General features: G+C 36.9%; 1 protein-coding gene across 3 annotated transcripts in view; it reads left to right on the top strand.

Annotated features, from left to right (window-relative positions):
• The window catches only part of tox2 (TOX high mobility group box family member 2), a 183,304-nt gene extending 181,846 nt beyond the window's left edge, over positions 1-1,458 (top strand). For all 3 annotated transcript variants that reach the window (XM_055221931.1, XM_055221932.1, XM_033967359.2), the window contains one exon: positions 918-1,458. In XM_055221931.1, the coding sequence (XP_055077906.1) occupies positions 918-960 (43 nt within the window). In that variant the 3' untranslated portion in view covers positions 961-1,458. The remainder of the gene's footprint in view (positions 1-917) is intronic.
• Positions 1,459-20,991: the final 19,533 nt, after the last annotated feature.

The following is a 20,991-nucleotide window of genomic DNA, read 5'->3' as shown; positions in this document are numbered from 1 at the left end:
CTTAAAGGGGCTGTACCGGATTTTGTTCATGTAAATATGTTAAATTTGTCTTGAACCTGTACAAATACATTGTAAAAGCTCTTAGGGTCAACATGAGGCCGCTGGGTGTTGTCTGCATCTAATTATAAAGTTTGTTTTTTTATATCATCTGTGAACCAGGAGGTAAGGATGGTGTGTTGTTAGCATGCTAGTTGTTGTTAGTAGAACAGAGATGGCAAAACTTCACTTGGCAGTTACACACGCATTCCAGTGAATAATTAGGATGCTAGAAATGCGTTTTTTGCCATAAGAAATAGTTGTTGTTTTTTTTGTTCTTTTGTTTTATTTTTGTTCACTTAAAGATGCAGTATGTAATTTTTCTGAAATCTTCACCAGTATGACATTAACTCATCTATCACGCATGCGTACAGGTCTTTTTATTGCTTAAAACGTAGCTGTAAGTAGGTTCAAATCTCTATGAATTTCTTATGTGTGATGTCGTTTTCGGTGTCACCAAGGCAGGCAACATAAAAAAATAATAATAATAATAAAGACTAAGATAGAAACCAGCTCTGAAGTTGCAGTTGGACCCAGAAATTACATAAAAACTTCAAGTCTATAGATCCAACTTGTAACATGGCCTCTTGTTTCTATGGTGATAACTTTTAATTCCTACTATGGTATATTTCAAGCGAAGTAAATAACCGCTCTATGGAGACATGATTAGTGCACCATTAAGCCCTTTAAATCACAAGATTAACATGACAACTTGCGGACCTAGTAATTAACAAAAATATGAGGTTCAGCGTGTGATTATTTCCTTCAAAAACTGCCTATCTCCGTTAGACTTAGCTACTCCCCTTCCCCTTGAAACTACGCCGTGACTGCTCCTTACGCTATCTTTGGGAATCTAATCTGTGATGCTTTTGTCTTTGCAGTGGCAGCATGATAGGCAGGGACAAGCCTCTCTACCTCACCTGAAACTGAAGATCCGATCGGTCAAACACACACAGAGGATTCTACAGTGGCCCCTCCTGACCCGCTCCCCCTTGACCCCGCCCCCTGCATCGCCCCGCCCCTTTCCACCATCTCCCCCCCTGACCTCAGACACACGCATACATTCACATCCATATGAACCTCCACGCCTCCTTTTTGTCAGTGTAACCATTCTTACTCTCCAAAAATTTGTGAGCAGTTTTTTGACTATAGATGACTACTGTCTGTACCACATATGTATTAGCAGTCTTCTTGCTGTTTAAATTTGCCAAGCACTTATACGACTCCGCTCCCCCTGCTCTTGTTTTTATTTTTTGGGAGTTTTTGTGTCCTCTTCAAAGCGATCCGAAATGGGCTACGGAGCAAACGGGATCTCACCCAGCTTTAAATTGCAATGAATGGGAAAAAAGACTGGCATTTTTTGAGTTTTATTTTATTCTTTCTCTTGTTGATGTTGTTTATTAATATCTGAGTTATGGCCCATTTCCACCGATGGAACAGTATTGGTTACGTTTGTCACAATTTAATGTAGTAAAAGGTGTTTATAATTCATTTCGATAACTTCCATTTAAAGGTGCACTGTGTAACTTTTCTGGTGGAATGTTTTCATTCAGATGTGATTGCTCTGCCTGGAATTTTCCACAACATGGCATTAAATCTATCCATCAATTACGTTTAGTTTTTTATTACTCAAAATATCTTTTAAAAAAAAAAAACATGTTCTTTTACTTTGGCATCGCCTCTCCATAAAACTGACCTGTAACTTAGGTCTGGTGGCGTCATCTGTTTGTCTCCATGACGATAGCATCAAAATACTTAATATTTCTAACATTTCAGGCAACGCAGTCACATCTTTCTTCGACAAGATGGCGGATCCTCCACTAGAAAAGTTACACTGGGTCTTTAACTGTATTTCTGGTGTAAATTAAACGTAGTAGAGAACACACTTTTACTTATTTAGCCACTGCAATCACAACTGAAACTGGGACGCTAATAATCGTGTTTACTTCATATCTGGGGATGGAGACAGTATTCGTACTTATTATATTTGGGTGGAGCTATCTGAAAATAACTGTAACACTTTTGTAGCTATTAATGATATTCTATTTGTATATATATTTTTGTCCCTGTTATTTTACAATTAGATTAAAGAAGACCTATTGTGCTTGTGTCTGCTACATAGTTATAATCTATGACACCCATGGATCATTATGTTATAATTTGGATATTTTAAATCACAATATTCAGCTAAAATAACTCCGAAAGAAATAAATCTGATAACTTCCACATTGAAAAACTGTGGTGCCCAATGGAAGCTGACATCGGCCTAAACATCGTCACAATAAAGAGTCGGCAACTCTTATGGGTAGCTACAGATTATGCTAGCAATCAGCAGATTTTTTTTTTTTCATTTTCACACTGCCGAATCCTACGTGCATCACTGATTAAGAAAATAAAATTGGAGAATGAAGTAGAGAGCAGTGGGTGTAATTCGGTAGAGGTGAAAATGGGGATTGATCGGCAATATGGCGTTTTGAAAATAAATGATTAAAGATTGCTCAAAATGCACAAATCATGCCAAATAAAACATTAGATGAGTAAATGTTGAGGGCAAACAACTATAACATGGTCAAAAATAAATTAAAAAAAGTCAATTTTGCAGAATAGGTCCGCTTTAACCCTTCATATCCACCCCACATCTTACCAAACTGTTCTATGCATTGGTGGAAATGTGTTGTTGTTTTTTTTGCCTTTAGCTCCGCCCTATAGAGAAATCCCTTCTGATTACAAATCTCTCCTTGTTCCAACATTTTCAAACACCCCAAATGTTTATATTACAATTATTACAAAGAGCTTAGGCTGTAAACAGGACAATTTTATACAGGACATGAGAAAGATTCAACTCCGCTGAGCCACACGATTGTAAATACGACTTTTATGGGATCAAATTGGGGACGTTCAGACACATTTTTCTCTTCTTTATTGTAACGTGTGTGTGAGAGAGTGATAGTGAGGCTTAGAGAGTGACCGAGAGTGATAGAGAGTGAAAGAGAGAGAGGGATCCTGTTGAATGTAGCCCTTTTAAAGTGTATGTGAGGCAGTGTCTGGTGAATATTAACATCCTCGTGCAGCTGGCTCTCCGAAGAACATTTCACACTCTCATTTTTGCATAATCTGTAATCACTGGTCTGTTTGTGTCCAATGAAATCTAATCTAAACTCGACATAGGCTACAATAAGTGTAAATTACTAAAGGCGTACTATGTAGCTTTACCGGCTTTTTACATGGAGATGTTATTGCTTCGCCTGGAATGTTCCACAGTATGGCATTAAACGTATCTATCTAACATCGATTTCATTGCGTATGCTTAAAATACCTGTGCGCAGAGTCATCTTTCCACAGATTTGACCTGTAACTTGGCCTGTTGGTCATCTCCGTGGAAGTTGGACTGTGGAGCGTTCCAGGCAAAGTGAAAACCTCATTTGACTCAGCTAGAAAAGTTACATATTGCAGCTTTAAATGGAAAGAGATAGTCACTGTTCAAACATAAACGATCCAACACAGACAAGATGAACCTTTCTTCTTTTGTTGTTTATGTTCTTGAAATTGAATGAAAATCTACATTCTTTTCCTTTGTTGGTGTTTTCAAAAAATTTGGTTGGAAAAACTGACTTTTTTTTTATTTTGCTGATAAAAAAATTGTTTTGACCACATTTACTGTAGCAGAATTTTACTTTGAAAATATATAACTTTGTGTAAATCCCTGCCAATTGTAGGTATTTGTAAAGCCAGTAATGATACATATTTGAAATGGTTATCAATCTAATGCTTTTTTTCTCCCTAGTTTCCCATTTTTACATTTTTTTTTCTTATTTATAAAAATGAAATGAAATCAGTTTTGCTTCTTACAATGAAGGTGTATTTTTTATTATTTTATTGTTTTATTTTTTTGCTTATTTGATAAATCGATGACCATGCAATTATTATTATTATTATTTTGTTTTCTACATTTGTGATGCTGCTATTTCTCCTCTTGTCGGCAGCATCTATTCGTGTCACAATGCTTATTTTATTTCAAACCTGCATAATAAAAAATGTTGAAAAGTTTGATTCTGTTTTATCTTTTTTTTTTTCTAAAATGTTCCCAACTTTTATGAGGAAGTGTGAATTGACATTGTAGCACACCAAAGTTCACAGTGTTGGGGGTTAGCTTGGAATCCATGTATTTTACAACTGCAGTAAGATTAGCTAATTAGCCACAGAGGGTTCGCTTGTTTCCATAGAGATGCTTTTACAGTATGGTATTTCACTGATCTAACTTGCATTTACTTATTTTTTATTATTATTTTTTATTATTTATTTATTTTTTTTATAGATGATGTTATTGCTCAAAATTGTGTTCAAAAAAGTTACATAGTGCACCTTTAGTTGTATTTCTGTTAAGTTGGTGGGGTTTACTTTAAGGCTCTGCACCCATTTTTTGTTCCATATATTTGTGCAAAATACTGTACAAGCAGCTCTTGAGGTCAAAGTAAGTCCGCTGCACATTGTTTGCATCTAATTAGAAAATACTTTACTCTCCTATAATCAGAAAGTGAGTGTTAGCATGCTAGTTGTTGGGGCGTTGGTGTTGGTAACTCAGTTGTTAAGCGTGTTGGCCATTCGAAACCCGCTCTCGACGTAAACATCATTGGTTGAGCGGTCAGATCTGCAGACCCACAGGTTAGCGGCACAAATCCAGCTGCCACAGAGTATTGTTGTGTCCTTGAGCAAGACACTTAACCCATCTTGCCCCTGCTTTCTGCATACACTGGCGAAAGAATGAATGTGTGTGTGAATGTGTGAGTGATTCCTTGATGTAAAGCGCTTTGAGTGACTTGAAGGTGGAAAAGTGCGGTATAAGAAGCTTTCCAGTCATAGTAAAAATTGTAAAAAGTGCTTATAAACTCATCGCGGTGAATAATTAGGATGCTCGGAATGTGTAAGGTAAGTGAGGAATAACTTTGGACCACTGGAAACCATTTAAAATTAACTAGTTCTGTTTTTTCACGTGCATAAAAATCCAGTACACGGCTTCAAAACTATACAACCTTTTGATTTTAAGAAATTTTCATAACTTTTGCACGAAAATCACCAAGTAAACATACCTAAGTTAGCCATTCTGGGGGTCAACTCTGTATCCCTATATTTATATTTAGCTGCGGTGGTATTAGCTAATTAGCCGCAGAGAGTGGACCAGATTTCCAGTAAAAATGTCTTGATAAATACAGGAGCAGATGCAGAGGAGACGTGCGCTGCTTCGTGGAACCGGTGCGTCGTAGGCGTTTGTGAGATAAAGGCAACACAAATGTAACATGCACCCAACACTAGGCACACAGCCAAATACAAGTTTACCCCAATTTAGTTTGACTTTTGACACCAAGTAAGAAATAATTGACTATTTGGAAGAAAGAAGTTAAATGGCAAACCGCTGACTTTGGAGAAATGTGAAAATATGTTTATATATATCAGTAATGGTGAGTTGATATTGGCACGAGTGGTGTAGATGTATGTATAAGCCCAAATAATTAATGCTCGTACAAATATATACTACACATTTACCTCGAAATTGAAATCACAAAAATATTACTACTTGCATGGGTAATATTTTAAATAGCATCTCATTTAAAAAAGCATGTCTCTGAAGTAAAACAGTCTAAAATCTAAATGTATTGCATCCTATTGAATTACAGAAAATAAATAGTTCAAGTTCATTTTCTGTACTGGATTATGGAGATATTTTAGATTCACTCATTCACTCAACCCGTCGTTTCAGAACAGATGATGAATTTAAAACGCATCACTGTAAACTCTATGAAAAGGTATTTTGGCTGCCGCTGTCTGTCAGAAGAGAACAACCCTGTATGAAATGTATTTATAAGGGACTACGACGATAGTGTTACTCAATATCTCACTTTCTGGTTGAAATCTGATAGGGGAACATTTAATACAAGATCACATGACACCAGAACACATCTTAAAAAGGGCTTTTGGCAGTTTTACTTCACAGAAATGGAATATCTTTCAAGGACAAGCAAATCTGGATACTTTAATGCCACAAATGCAGTTTAATAATCCGATGACATACATTTATACTCACACCTGCTCCTGTTTTTAATGTTTTAAATGGACTTATGTACTTGTATATATGTATATTTTTCTGTACTTGATCAGGGCACTCATTAAAAGCAGAGTCTGAGTGCTCTCATTGGGCTCTCCCTGTATAAATTAAGATAAATAAAAATAGCTGCATTTGGGTAAACATGCTAAAAGCTTTGAACTGACTGTAAGTAGTGTGTACATCTTGCACAGATTTAAATATTACACCATCACGGAAGCATGCAATTTGTACTATAGTTACAAAGAACCCACGTCGTACAACCTTTATGTGTTTGAAGTACTGTAAATTGCTTTTTCTTGACTATAACTTGGACGTCTCTATCCGCCTCTTATGATGAAACCAAGCTGACTTCTGCAATTCTTCAGCGTTGATTCGTAATGATTTTTGGAGTACTGCGCACTCTCCTCACAGCAGATTCGTAGGTCATGTGTGTGTATATATGTTTACAATAGTATTTCACTGGTGATAATCTGCATAACATCTGACCCTATGATGTCATTAGTAGAGGATGTAATGAATATTTTTGAAAATGCCCAGTGATATTCGTTCATTTATTTCCTCATCTGAATGAAATATAAGAATTAAAGGCACTGGACCAGATTTTTCCTGTCTTAAAAACATGAAAACAGAAGTAGTTCATTTTAAACGAGTATTTCTCATTTACAGTACCAATGCCTTACGAATATTTCAATTATTCACCAGGATGAGTTTATAAGTGCTTTTCACAACTCTCAGAGACCAGTTCGGAGATTTGCCTTGACGGTAAAGCTCACAACAACTAGCATGCTAATGTTCCTGATTATTGGATGATAGAACGCTTTCTAATTAGACGCAGACAGCGGACTTATTTTGACCTCAAGAGCTGCTGAGCTATATCTCAACAAAGAGGCTATATATACTGCGACAGGACACATTTTCCTCAAATACATGAAGGAAAAAATCAGGTACAGGCCATAGACTGTATATATAAATGGACATAGCTAATGAGATAGCCACAGCGTTTCAAATGGAGCTTCGTTATTTTGGTCTTAAAATGTTCGTATTAACGTGCGCTACATGATTCTGGTGTTTTTATTTCTCATTGTGTCCCTAATTCAAGATATGAACACTAATAACAGACAAATCAGGCGCCTTCTTTCCTCTAGCTTTCCCTCGATAGCATTAGCAACAGGTTTGATTGACAGGGTTGCTAAGTGCCCGCTCCCTGCTAAACCAGCGGTGCGAGAGGGAAGGGGCGTTACCTTCAATAGCCTCGCTTCAGATTGGCTCTTTGGTTGCTATGATACTCGCAGTCGGGATTCCAAATATGAAACTCGGCTCCAAATTTGCCCCGTAACCCCTAGCTTCGATGAGCTTCATTTGTCTGGAGCTGAAAGCTGTGGGTGATGGCACACTCACTTAGTCCATTTCTTTATACAGTCTAAGGTACAGGCCCTTTAACCAAATCTGTCCACGCTACATAACCAACACTATATAACAATGCAGTGGAAAAATTGTTGTGCCCTTGTGTAAAACTATCAGAGCCACATCAGACAAAAGCTCTTCTGCCTCATGGATCCCAGTTATGAAGAGATATAGTAGATCTAACACTTCATACACACAACCTGAACCATCCCACAGCACTGTTCAGCTGCAGCTCTGTGATGTTGAGTTTGTGGTAGAGCAACAGCAGCCGGAAATGTGGGCGGTTTTAACACGAAATGCCTTTTGCTTTGTCTTCACCATCAGTTAAGAGGTTTCTTTTTATAGAACGTAGCATGAGCTGTAGCTACGTGAGTGTGTGAAATGGTGAATTATATTAAAATGTATTTAAAATGGAACACTGCGGTCGCACACTATGAAACGTTTGTGACATAATGAGCTGTCAGGCCTGACCGCTCGTTTCAGGTGTCCTGTTTTAAGAAGTGCTAAATGTATTTCAACTTCCCCTTCACTCATAGAGAAAGATCAGGTGGTCATGAATGTCTCCTAAACATAACCCATAGTACAATGACTCTCACAGTCACTAATCCAGTTCATTTAATGTTATGCACGATGGGTTTCGGTTTCATAACTAAATACTTTAAGCTGCACAGTAAAAAAAAAAAAATTCCAATACACAAAATATTTAAAAATATATGGAAAAAAATCACAAAAAAATGTTGAATTTAGAACCTAAACCAGATCGAAATTTCCCATCCATCCAGCACAAACCAAAAAATCCGGAACGCTTTGTGAACCACTGGCCTGTTGCTTATTGTCAAAGCAGACCTGATGCAATATGTAACATTTCTGCTAGTTTCTATGAAGATGTTATCACTTTGCCTAGAATGTTCCCCCATACGACATTAAACTGGCATTAGATTCTTTATAGAAACCAGCAAATGATGCCACCAGATCAAGTTACAGTTCACATCTGTAGTAATTTAAATATGTGTGATAGGCTCTGTGCACAGTAGCACCTACCTGGCTCACTGTGTCTCAAGACTACACGATCAGTTTGCGGTGTTGTTTTAGTGTTTATTATGCCTAACTACAGACGTGCCCTCCGGTGAAGTATTAATTTTATTTGTGTAGTGTTTAACCTGTTGTGAGTGACCTGAAGCTCTGTCCTCTGCCTGATCTTTAGTTATTTATTCAGAGACACAACTGGACAGGAAGTAGTAACGCTAACAGTGAGGTTTACGAGTGCCGTTGTGCATAGAGCCAATTGAATAAATGCAAGATAAAAAACTCTGTTGTCACATGTAACATTTCAGACAAGGCAATAACATCTCCATAGAGACGAGCAATATTTTGCTCGTACCCTTTTCTTGTTTTAATTTACAGATGTCTAATACACCATGATTAATTCTTAGCACTGTGGGAGCGAGCAAATTATACTGTACAAATATGCCAATAGATCAGCTCTTCTGAGGAAAAAAAAAAGCTTACGCTGCAGTTTCGATCTTTAAAACAAGAGTGAGGGAAAGCTGTGAGGAAGAGGTCTATGGGGCACCAACCCACATCCAGTCTGCTGAGAAACCGCCGCTCACTGACAGACAGAAGTACCACAAATACTGAATCCTCTGTACTCAAATGCATGAGTCACTGAGATTGTGCCATTAAATCAACCACTTTCTCATCACAATTACACCACTGGTTCTCAAAATGTGGTCCACGGGTTTCTGTTTCTGGTAGTCAGGTGTCTCGTTATGTCTCATGTTACCCATATTGGGCTTGATAAAGTTTTTATTTTCATATTGGTGTAGGAGTTTTTGTACACAAAGTCCATAGAACAAAAGCTTAGCAGTATTTTCCAGTAAACGACAAAAAATGCATCTAATCCATTATTGAAGAGGCTTTATGACTGAGACAGGGCGATATCTGGCACTTTTTAAACAGAAGGACGACCCCATTAATGTAAATTTTAACAAAGACCAGAAGTAAACATAAACACAAAACTTCAAAATGGAAACTGAAGTCATTTTCAAACAGGAACTCAACATAAAAGACTTGGGCTGTTGTGAACCCAACTGTCGCATTCTGGACCACGATACACGGCTGGTCTATAAGTGCTTGAAAAAAGAAGCACCTGTGGATCATTATGTTATATTTTGGACATTTAATTTGCAATATTGATCTAAAACGACGTAATAAAAGAAACAAGTCCCCTGATTTCCGCATTAGATGCAGTGCCCAATAGGAGCTGGCATCGCCGTAAACGTCATCACAATAAAGAGCTGTGAAGTTGTCCGAATTTCCGATGGATAGCTGCAGATCACACTTGCGAGTTGTTGCTGAACCCTACACATATCAATCATTAAGAGAAGAAAAAGTAAGAAGAGAGAAGTGGACATATGCAGGGATTGATCTGCGAAATGGCATCTTGAAAATAAGTGATTAAAGATTGTGCAAATAACTCCAAAAACAATGATGGAGGAAACAACTATAACATAATTAAAAGCTCTAAAAAGGCAACTTTGCATAATAGGTCTGCTTTAAATCGCAATACTGATCTAAAACGACAGAACAAAAGAAACAAATCCGCTGACGTCTGTGTTAGAAAACTGCAGTGACCAATAGGAGCTGACATCGCCGTAAACGTCATCACAACAAAAAGCCATGAAATGATCAGCATTTTCGATGGATAGCTGCAGATCACATTAGCGAGATGCAGATTTTTTAATTCATTTGTGCTAAAATGACTATGTGGCACTCCCGAACCTTACGCACATCATTGATTAAGAAAAGAAAAGGTAAGAAGAGAACAGTGGACATGGCGTATTGAAAATAAGTGATTAAAGATTCCTCGAATAACTCCAAAAAACACCAACTTCAGAGTTTAAATGAGAGGGGGAAACAACTATAACACGATTAAACCTCAGAAAAGTCAATTTTGCATGATAGGTTTGCATTAAATCGCAATATTTATCTAAAATGACTTAATAAAAGAAACAATTTTGCTGACTTCCGTGCCAATGGGAGCAGATGTCACCATATACGTCATCACAACAAAGAGACATGAAGTTGTTGGCTCCTCCTATGGATATCTGCGAGTCACACTAGCGAGTAGAATAGATTTTTTTCATTTGTACCAAAATTCTGCACGTATTACGATTACAAAAATAAAATTGGAACAGTGCAACAAGCTAAACACACCGCTAAATACAATGCTAAATACAACTTCCAAGCGTAAATGCGAAGGGGAAACAACTATAACATGATTAAAAGCTCCCAAAAGTTGATTTCGCAGAATAGGTTTGCTGAAATCATACTGCTTAAATGAGACACAGCCATCAGCAGTCACTTTGGATGTTTGTAAACCAGTGCAGCTGCTCCGTCGCCCACACACGCTCCACCTCAGATCAGACGATAATTGCACATTGGAGAGAGTGTTACAGGGAAAGCCTTGTGTTACTGTAATAAGGGCCCGTTCCAGATGTTTGGGATTAGGGACCCTGTTATGTGAAAATACAATAGAATTACTGGGGACCATCGGTATTCAGTTCAGTCATGCACGTGGTATGTACACTATGTGAAAAGGCTGGGGGAGCAGATTGGGAGAGGATTGGAGAGAGAGGATGGCATGTTCTAAGTATGGTATAAGAAGAAGTAGAAGAAGAAGAAGAAGACATTTGGGAAGAGGAAAGGTCTGTGTCGGAAAAATGAACGCCATAGCAACCAAGCTGTGGAAGATGCAGCTCTGCCGGTCTATAATAACCTTACCAGACATCAGCCACATTAAGAGATTTTGTAAAAAAAACAAAACAAAACAGTGTGTTTTGTCAAAATAGTGTAAAGATTGTATGTTTTGTGTTTTGCTTTAAAGGTATTTGTGACTGCCATACCAAGTAAAGTAAAAATATCTCCATAGAGACAAATAAGTGGCCAGATAAGTTACATTGTTCACTTTTTGTGACAACTTCCAGACGTGGGGATTTGGACTCGAGTCAGACTTGAGGCACTATTTTCAGGACTTGACACTTGACTTCATAAAATGCACTAAGGCTCAGGAATCGACTTGATGTTTCTCCTTAAAAAAAACCAATACAAACAAAACACTTTTTTCTATGAATTTGATATTTTCGGGCTTAAATTTACAGGAACAAACTAGAACATGTCCCTTCCCACTTCTCTGTTTATTACTATGGATGCAACAGTAAGTGAAATACTCTGATACTGTGTCATCAAATGTCTCCTAATAATATTGGAGCTGTCACAATAAATTGGATTACAAGCTCCTTTGCTTAAATGGATAGTTTTGTTGCAGCAACAGCTAAAAAATAGAGAGAAATACACCATTATCCAGAGGGGACCATGATCCTTGCAGATGAAGTATCCCTCTTTTGGATTATGTTTTTTGGATTATGACATCAATGATTCACACTAAGGTCTTATCAAAGCTGTTAAAAAGGTGAAAGTAGGGGTATACAGTTTGTTTGCCTCTCTAAAATATCACAATAAATATTCTACCGTGAGATTTGCATGACTTTTTAACCCTGGAGAACCCCCTTTTCGTCTTTGAAAAATTATGAACAATGCATTAAATTACTGCTATAACTTCACTGAACACTGAAATATCCACTTTTTCAATTTTAACCCTTAATTTAGGATCAGGTCCAAATTTGGCCCTTAAAGAATATAATTTATCCAAAAAGAATATAAAAAATACTTCTAGACATTCTACAACCTATTTCTAAAAAGATTAACAATAAAAACAAAACACAATTTTACCGAGCGCTGGTTTGCTGAGACGACAATTTTGTTTGGGAAGTTTTCCAGCTCAACAAAACAGCATGTGGTCAGCCATTTTGTCACTACCACTCAAGCTCATTTTAGTTCAATATTCATCTACTAGGTGTCTCTACGCAGGGGTCAGAAGTGGCACTCTGGGATTTTGAAGTTAAATTTGACATATTTTTTTGTTTGTTCATTTTGAGTTGCAGCAATTAACTGCGTAGGTTCTCCAGAGTTAAGTAGTAAAAAGCATATAAATCCACAAATGCAAGCTGTGTTCGGTATTTCAGTTCAAGGATCGCAAATGACTTGATGCTCAAAGTAGAGGACTTGGACTTGACTTGGACTTGGCTGTTTTTGACCTAGGACTTGACTCGGACTCAAGGCCAAAGACTTGAGACTTATTTGAGACTTGCAAAACAACAACTTGGTCCCACCTCTGACAACTTCTACTCAGCATTACAAGCAGCTTCAAGTTTTTCCTCCAAACCACTGTCTAAGATATGATATGTAATTCAACTGTTCTTTTAACTTATTTCACTAACATGCCACTCGCAAACTTTATACAGTGTTTATCATTTTACACACATTTTGATTGGTTGAACCTTTAACCCTGACATTAAAGTTAAATGTGACTGAAATGGCAGAGTTGGCTCATAATAGTCAATTCTTAATTATAGTAAAAAAAAGAAAGAAAAAAATATAGAAGTACATGTTTGAAATGAATCTAGTGAACATTTTTTAAATTGAGACAGTTCAGTTATACCCACTGTAAGTTATTGCCCGTCTGGTCTGAGAAGTATTTTAGTTTTATAGACTAGTTTCAGATCGTTCTGTTGCTATATATTGTTCTCTATCTGCCAATAAAAAGCATTGTCCAGATGATTACCTTTAAAACTTTTACTATGGACCACTCCTGGAGGAAAGAGAGACTACACTGTGATATCATATTTTTTTAGTTTTTCATCCCTACAAAACATTAAACAGCTTTTGATGTTATTTTATATTTGTCTTTTCCTCTGCTTGTTTTTAAGCGCACTATCTCTATATTTACTTCTAAAATATCGTTCCCAAGGGACATGTGTTTTTGCAACTGTCTTTACATTTATTACAATCAAATAAAGCGTTTCTTTCTTGTATATTCTTCCAGGTGATGGCAGTCTCCATCACACCGAAGTGTTTTCAGTCAGCGGCCCACTGCATTTGTCTGAAAAAAACATCTGAACAAACTATTGAATTAAGAACGCCAAACCACATTTTGGGAAAGTTGTGATTAAAATGTTTAACTTTATAAGATCGATATGTAGTTTATTGTATTCAGTTTTTAATAGTTCTCACAACTAATCAAATGAATAGGAACATATATAAAATAATTTAAAAAAACAAGCGTCCACTACATTTAGGATCTTTTGTTTTGTTAGTTTCAAGACTTTCAAGACTCATTCATAGCTTTGCCTGACATGTACCACAGTATGGCATTACATTATTCATCTCCATGGAGACAAACGGGTGGAAAAAGCAATCCAGTATGCTTATTTATTTGTTTTTGTTTTTTGTTTTTTTTTTAATTCATGTTTTGTTAAGCAAACATGTCCTTTAAATGAAGTGAATAAATGCAAATAGATAAGTTTAATGCCATACAACAGGACATTCCAGGAAGCAACAATATCATGGAGACACGCAGTTTTTTTCAGATTTTATTTTTTTAAATCAATGTGTCTGTTCTGCTTAAAATAATGTGCATCTTTATAGCTACAAAATTACTACATGATTATAGTATTATTTATTTTGTTGTGACCTAATGTTGTGACCAAACTCATATCATATAGAGCTGATATCCTGCCATAAACAATCATACACTGTATTTATAAATGGACATAGCTAAACTGCTAGCCGCCACGTTTCAAATAGGAAGTGAGCATGAGTGTACTTCCGGCTCCATTGAATCTGGCTCCAATTCACTTTACATTAGAAAACTCACTCCGGATTGGCTCTCTGGTTGCTATGATACACGCAGACGTAATTCCTAATATAGCACTCGACTCAAATTGCTAGCCTCGACGAGCGTCATTTGACTGGAGTCTATGTAAACAACACACATGTACTGACAGTCATGTTAATGTGGTCAATATATTTTCAAATTCTCCACTAAAAGGGTTGTGTCTTGTGAGAGGTTTTCATCTTAAAACCTCTCGACTACAGCTCCACAGCAGCACGCTCTAATCACCCTCATCCAGCACTTGTTTAATCTGGCCCATAAATTCCTATTACAATCAGAGCAAACGCGCCTTTCATTAGAAACTTAAATTGCATTTCTTAAGCTTGTAGCCTGTAATCGTGTTTGCTCTCTAACATCCACTTGTGCCAGATCGCTCCTGGGGCCTGCTCTTTTTGCCTCAAATTTAACTAAAGAAAAAAATGGTAGGAAAAAATGGATGACATTTAGTTTCTTCCTTTTTTCATTTGGAGCTGTGAATACAGCAACTATAAGTGGTGTATACGCTGCATTGTATCTAGTGGGGATGACTTAAAAACATAGACACATAAAATCCTTTACGCAAAAAACAAAAAACAAAAACATGTAATTATCTAATTAAATACAAAGTTAAACTTTGTGTAACAACCTATAATAACATGTAACCTGTAAGTAACTCAATGTGCAACAACTTGTAATCACACAAAACTTGATAACAACTTGTAAGGTCTTGTACCACAACCTGTAATTACATAACCCTAATGTAACATTGTGGCAGCAACTTATAATAACATGTAATCCAAACAAGTGCACTTTGCAACAACCCTTAATAACATGTAACTAAATATATACCAAATTTGTAACACCTTCTAAAAACATGTAATTAAAATGTAACTCTCGGAGAGCAGTTGGTAAAAATATATTATTTATAGCAACCTGTAACAACATGTCACTGAAATGTAACTCTGTGTAACCTGTAATAACATGTAACTCAAACATAACTCCCTTTGTATTAACCTGTAACAAGATGTAACTCAAATGTAACTCCCTGTGTAGAAACCTCTGAAAACATTTAACACAAACACTCCTGCGTAACAACCCATAAACCAAACATGACTGCCTTTGTAAAAACCTATAACACAACAATAACTAACTATGTAAGTTATCTGTAATGACCTGTAATAACATGTAACTGAAACATAACTCAGTGTAACAACCTGTAAGAATATGCAAGGCTCATGTAACTCCCTGTATAACAACGAGTAATAACATGTATGGTATGTTTTTATTTATACAGGGACAGTGTACAATAGATATTGACCAAAAGAAAAGATGCATTGTACGAGGTTATAACAGAAAATGCAGATTTCCATCTGTAGTCCCAGTTTACAGACTCTAAATTTAGATGGATACATTAAGCTTAATATCTCTGTAACTAAACCACATCACCATACATTGTCACACATAAGTTACTAACAATAAAATCTAACCAAAACATAACAACACTTTACAGAACAGCCTAAACCACACCCTCAAGCTTAATACAATGCATTTACGAGTTGTTACAGGTTGTTCCACGATGCATTCATGTTGTTCTTAATTAGGAGGTTCAAAATATCAAGTGTAGTGTACAAGTATGACTAAAACACTATTTCAAATTATTAGTCAGAAGAATCCCTCTCACTTTGAATCATGTGTTTCATTCCTGTCATATGTGTGCCTGTATTTGGCACTCTCCATCTGTTTGCCCAGTACTATTAATAAGCTATTGAGATTGAAAGATGGAGGACATTTTCTAGCAACTGTTTCTCACCTCGTTCCTTGGCTTTTTTTTTTTTCTTTCCTCTTTTCATTTGTCATGGAACTCATCTGAGGTGCCAAAACGCAGACAAAGGAAGAGCGCCCGAACGCATCACCTGAGCCAAAAAGAACAGGCGTGTGGACTAATTACAATAGGGACAATTAAGACGTGTGCATATTTATCGACGGAAGCTTCACTCGGTAACATATGTTCTTGAGTCCACAATGAAGCCAGAGGGAGTCTGTATGGTGTGCTTGTCAGGTAAAGAGATGTTAGTCCCACAGGAGCAGAGGATAATAGATTTATGAATACCTCATCAAATATAATTGTTCTTCTAGGCACAGGTGATTCCATTTCTTTGCAAACTGGCATCTGAATTAGTTACTGTTTTGTACTTTTGCAAATGCATTATGGTCCACACTGACAATTAGTATCAGTAAAGGCATTCAGAACAAAAGGAAATATGGCATTAAACCAATATATTTCAATGGAAACAAACAGGTGACTCCTCCTGATCAAGTTACAGGTGAGATCTGTGGAAAAGTAGGCCTGCTCATACAACGGCATGTTTGTCAAAGTTTTTTAAAGCAGTAAAACACACCCCGTTGAATAAATGTAAGAAGTTTAATACCATGTAGTGGCACATTCAAGCAGGATTGGATTCAAGTATTATATTTAATTAATGTGTCAACTATATATACATCTTCATAAGCAACATTGGACACCTGCATCCTTCTAAGTATCTCAAAGCCTAAGTCGTCGTGAAAAGTGTCAGTACAAAATGCCATTAGGGGGCGCTAGGACAAACAAACAGGGTGTCCATAAAGTCTCAATATGTAATTACAAAGCAATTGATAAGGTATATTAATTAGATTTGTTCTATTGTACTCAGTGAGGAGCTTGGTCACAAGGGAGGAGCTCGGAGAAGAGCTGCTTCTCCTACACTTCGAGAGGAGCCAGCTCAGGATGCCTCCTGGACGTCTACCTAGGGAGGTGTTTCGAGCATGTCCCACCGGGAGGAGGCCCCCGGGGAAGATCCAAGACACGCTGGAGGTACTATGTTTCTCAGCTGGCCTAGGAACGCCTTGGGGTCCCACTGGAGGAGCTGGAGGACGTGTCTGGGGTGGCGGAAGTCTGGGAGTCCCTGCTTAGACTGCTGTCCCTGTGACCCAACCCCGGATAAGAAGAAAATGGATGGATGTACTCAGTGGTTATAAAAGTTTTTGCATTTTGTATTTCAGACATCCTGTTGATTAAAAAAAGCATCTGTTTGAATGAACGCCTAAGAAATGACTACTCTTTGAGACAAAATCTGATACGCAGACTCAACAAATCGTGTATCGAACAAACATATGGGACATTACTGAACTAAACCAAAGGACAGCGATGTGATTGAACCATTGATGAGCGAACTTGGCAAGAAATCCAGCCCCGTCTTGATGTGCTTCGTGTGACTAATGGTGATATATAGAGGTGAATTAATGAGGTCAACGATAGAACAAGTCTGATTAAGATATCTCATCAGTTCCCTTTGCAATATTTGTTGTTTTTTTTATTGTATAGAGACTTTATGGACATTCTGTACATTCAATTGAGCATAATTGGCACTGGCATAATTGGAAAAAGTGATAGAGTATTAAATTGTTGTCAAGCTTCTCTCACTACAAGCAAAAGGATCCAAATTAGTGCAATATCAGTAGCTCCTTTTTACATAGATTCATACAGATTCTTTACAGTGCTGTGTATGTGTGAATTCTTTAGAAAAGCCACATTGTCCAGCTCTATAGAACAGCATCAGTCACATCTGCTCCCCCTTTTTTGACATCCACACTACAACAGAACAAGGAACTCCGGCCTGCAGTGCTTAGTATTCTGATCACATGGCCCTCTGCTTCCGTAATACAAGTCTACTTTAAAATTCATAACTACATTCGGAAAGAATAAAATGGCTTCCCTGATGGAATATTTTCAAAGAGCTTACTTGAGCAAAAACACAATTCGCTTTGGCATTTTTAATAACCCATACCTTCACTGCGCAGGTCTTTATATGTACAGTAATCTTAACAATATATTATCAAAAATTCCTTAAAAAATTCCAAGCTCTACCACTGCATGAAATGAGCACTTATAATTCCTGCCTGAAGGAAAATTGTTCTGAAATTGAAAGATTGTCAAAGTTAGAATCGGAATAGCTTAACTCTCATTTTGCAGATTTCATTTTTGTAGTCGGCCTTTTGCCCGTGGGACTGTTTGAATTGAATCAAACAACCTAGATTGATTAAGCCGCGAATGAAAGACTTTCCAATGACACTGGATTGTGAATTAGCCACGCCCACATCCCTCTGCACATATTTGACATGCCTATGGAGGAGAACGAGAGCAAAGAGATACGCTATAGTTGGTTCTTTCAGTTACAGTATTCAATCTTGCGCAATCTTGTGCTTGTGTTTTTTAGTAGAAGAAGAGTTATATTGTTCACATGCATATCCAAATCTCATTATTATCTGATTTCTGGACTTTTAAGAGTATTTAAATGACATGCAAACCTCAAAATTGTGAGTGTAATCAGAGGGATCATGATCCGAAAGAGATGAGACTAGATTTTGCCGTTAACTTGCCTTTTTAATAATCTTATAACTCCAAAAGCCTGATAATATTCATATTTAGAGTGCGCACATAACCACAGTCAGTCACGAGGTTGTTTTTATTTACTTACAACAATAGACTGTATAAAGAAGTGGACTAAGTGAGTGTGAGTCACCCATAGCGCCTGGCTCCAGTCAAATGAAGCACATCGAGGATAATCGTTTTAGCGGCGAATTTGGAGCCGAGTTCCATGTTTGGAATTCCAACCATGAGTATCATAGCAACCAAAGAGCCAATCCGGAGCGAGCTAGTTGAAGGCAAAGCTGTCAATCAAACCTGTTGCTAACGTGAGCCACTTTAGGGAAAGAAGGCACCTGATTTGTCTGCTATTAATGTTCATATCTTGATTTACGGACACAATAGCGAAATAAAAACAGCAGGATCACATAGAGCGGGTTAATATGAACATTTTAAGACCAAAATAACGACACCGAAAGCAACAGTTTTTCAATGTAAAGTGAATTGGAGCCGGAGTTGATGGAGCCGGAAGTGCGCCCATGATCACTTCCTATTTGGAACACGGTGGATAGCAGATTAGCTATATCCATTTTCCATTTGTATCTAATGTCTATATTTACAACAAGATCATGTAACTCCAAATGAATTTGTAGAATTTTTTATTTTTTTTTCTTATTGTAAACTAATGTATTTATTTAGTTTAATTGCCCGTAATCTCTTTGTATGTTGTTGTGTTCTCTGGTGTCTTTGTATTTGTAATGTTAGATTGATTAGATTTAGAAGTATTTTTTTGGTAATAATTGATTGATTCATATTATTTATTTATGCATTTATGTATTATAATTATTATTATTATTGATAATAATAATAATTTGTTAATTAATTCATTTTATTTATTTATTTAATTTATTTATTTATTTTTGGCATATTTCTCTGGTTGTTCTTGAACTGCACATTGCAACACTGGAATTTCACCATTGCACAAATACAGCTAATCTTATCTTAAAATGAAATACTTTTGCACATTTGAAATACATAAAAAACTGTACATGACAGTGTTAATATGAACCACTTGGATAACACATTCTCTCCAGTGCAAATATAAATTATGGACATTTCTTTTCCCCCATTCTCTTGTTCTTTTGAGAGGGAGACAGATAGTTAGAGAGGGAGAGAGGAGGAGAGAGAGTATTGGATACAGTGGGATGTCCTCTCCTTGAATTAGGTCAGCACCAATCAAAGCCTAAACGCTCCCATTCTGTTCTCCTCTGCTTTGATGGCCTTTGTGTGCTGTGGCATGGAGAAACAGCGACCCCTGCTGGCCATATAACAGTACTGAGCTTCGTCCAGATGAACATTTTATAGCCTATATTGAGACTTTACTGCCATCTGCCTGCTACTCCTGTTGTAAACTTGAATTGCTGGAGCTGCTATGAAAGATTTTATGAGAAGTGTGTTAGATAATTATGTATGTCCCCAGCAATGGTAATAAACTTTGGAAATGACAACAAAATACTATATTTTTACGGTTTGCATCATCTCTATTAAAATGAAAACTTTAAATGAAAAAGGTGGGGGGTGTTTTTCTGCCATCACCAAGGAGACATAGCCAAATAGATGCATAAATAAGCTACTTATGTAACTGCTAATGTGCACAAAGGGCTACTATGGTCACCCCCAGTCACTCACCCATCACATTCAGACCCATATCAGGTGGAGTGTCTTGCCCAAGGGTACGACTAAAGTTTGCACTGATCCGAGGATTAAAACAGAAACTTTTTTTTGTTTTTAATATGACCGCTCTACCACCTCGGTCACTCTGAGTAAATAAAATAATAAAAAATAACTAACTAACTAACTAAACAACTAAATAAATAAACTGGTCAGTGGTCACATTTTTATTTTATTTTTTATTTATTTATTTTTTAAATTTATTTTTATTTTAGTGCTTTTCCACCTTCAAGTCACTCAAAGCGCTTTACATCAAAGAACCACTCACCCATTCACACACACACACACACACACACACACACACACACACACACACACACACACACACACACACACAATCATACACCAGTGTGCACAGACACTGGGGGTGAGGTGGGTTAAGTGTCTTGCCCAAGGACACAACAATAGCATTAATCTGTGGGGGCTGGAGTCACAACACCAACGCCAAACCGCCAACCTTCAGATCAGTGGACTGTTGCAGATACATGAAGTAATGGAGAAAAATAAAATAATAAAATAAAAATAATTAATAATACAATAAAATAA

Source organism: Periophthalmus magnuspinnatus, chromosome 5 (genome assembly GCF_009829125.3).
Source record: "Periophthalmus magnuspinnatus isolate fPerMag1 chromosome 5, fPerMag1.2.pri, whole genome shotgun sequence".
NCBI lineage: Eukaryota > Metazoa > Chordata > Actinopteri > Gobiiformes > Gobiidae > Periophthalmus > Periophthalmus magnuspinnatus.
The sequence above is the reverse complement of the archived record's forward strand: the minus strand, read 5'-3'. Positions and strand labels throughout refer to the sequence as shown.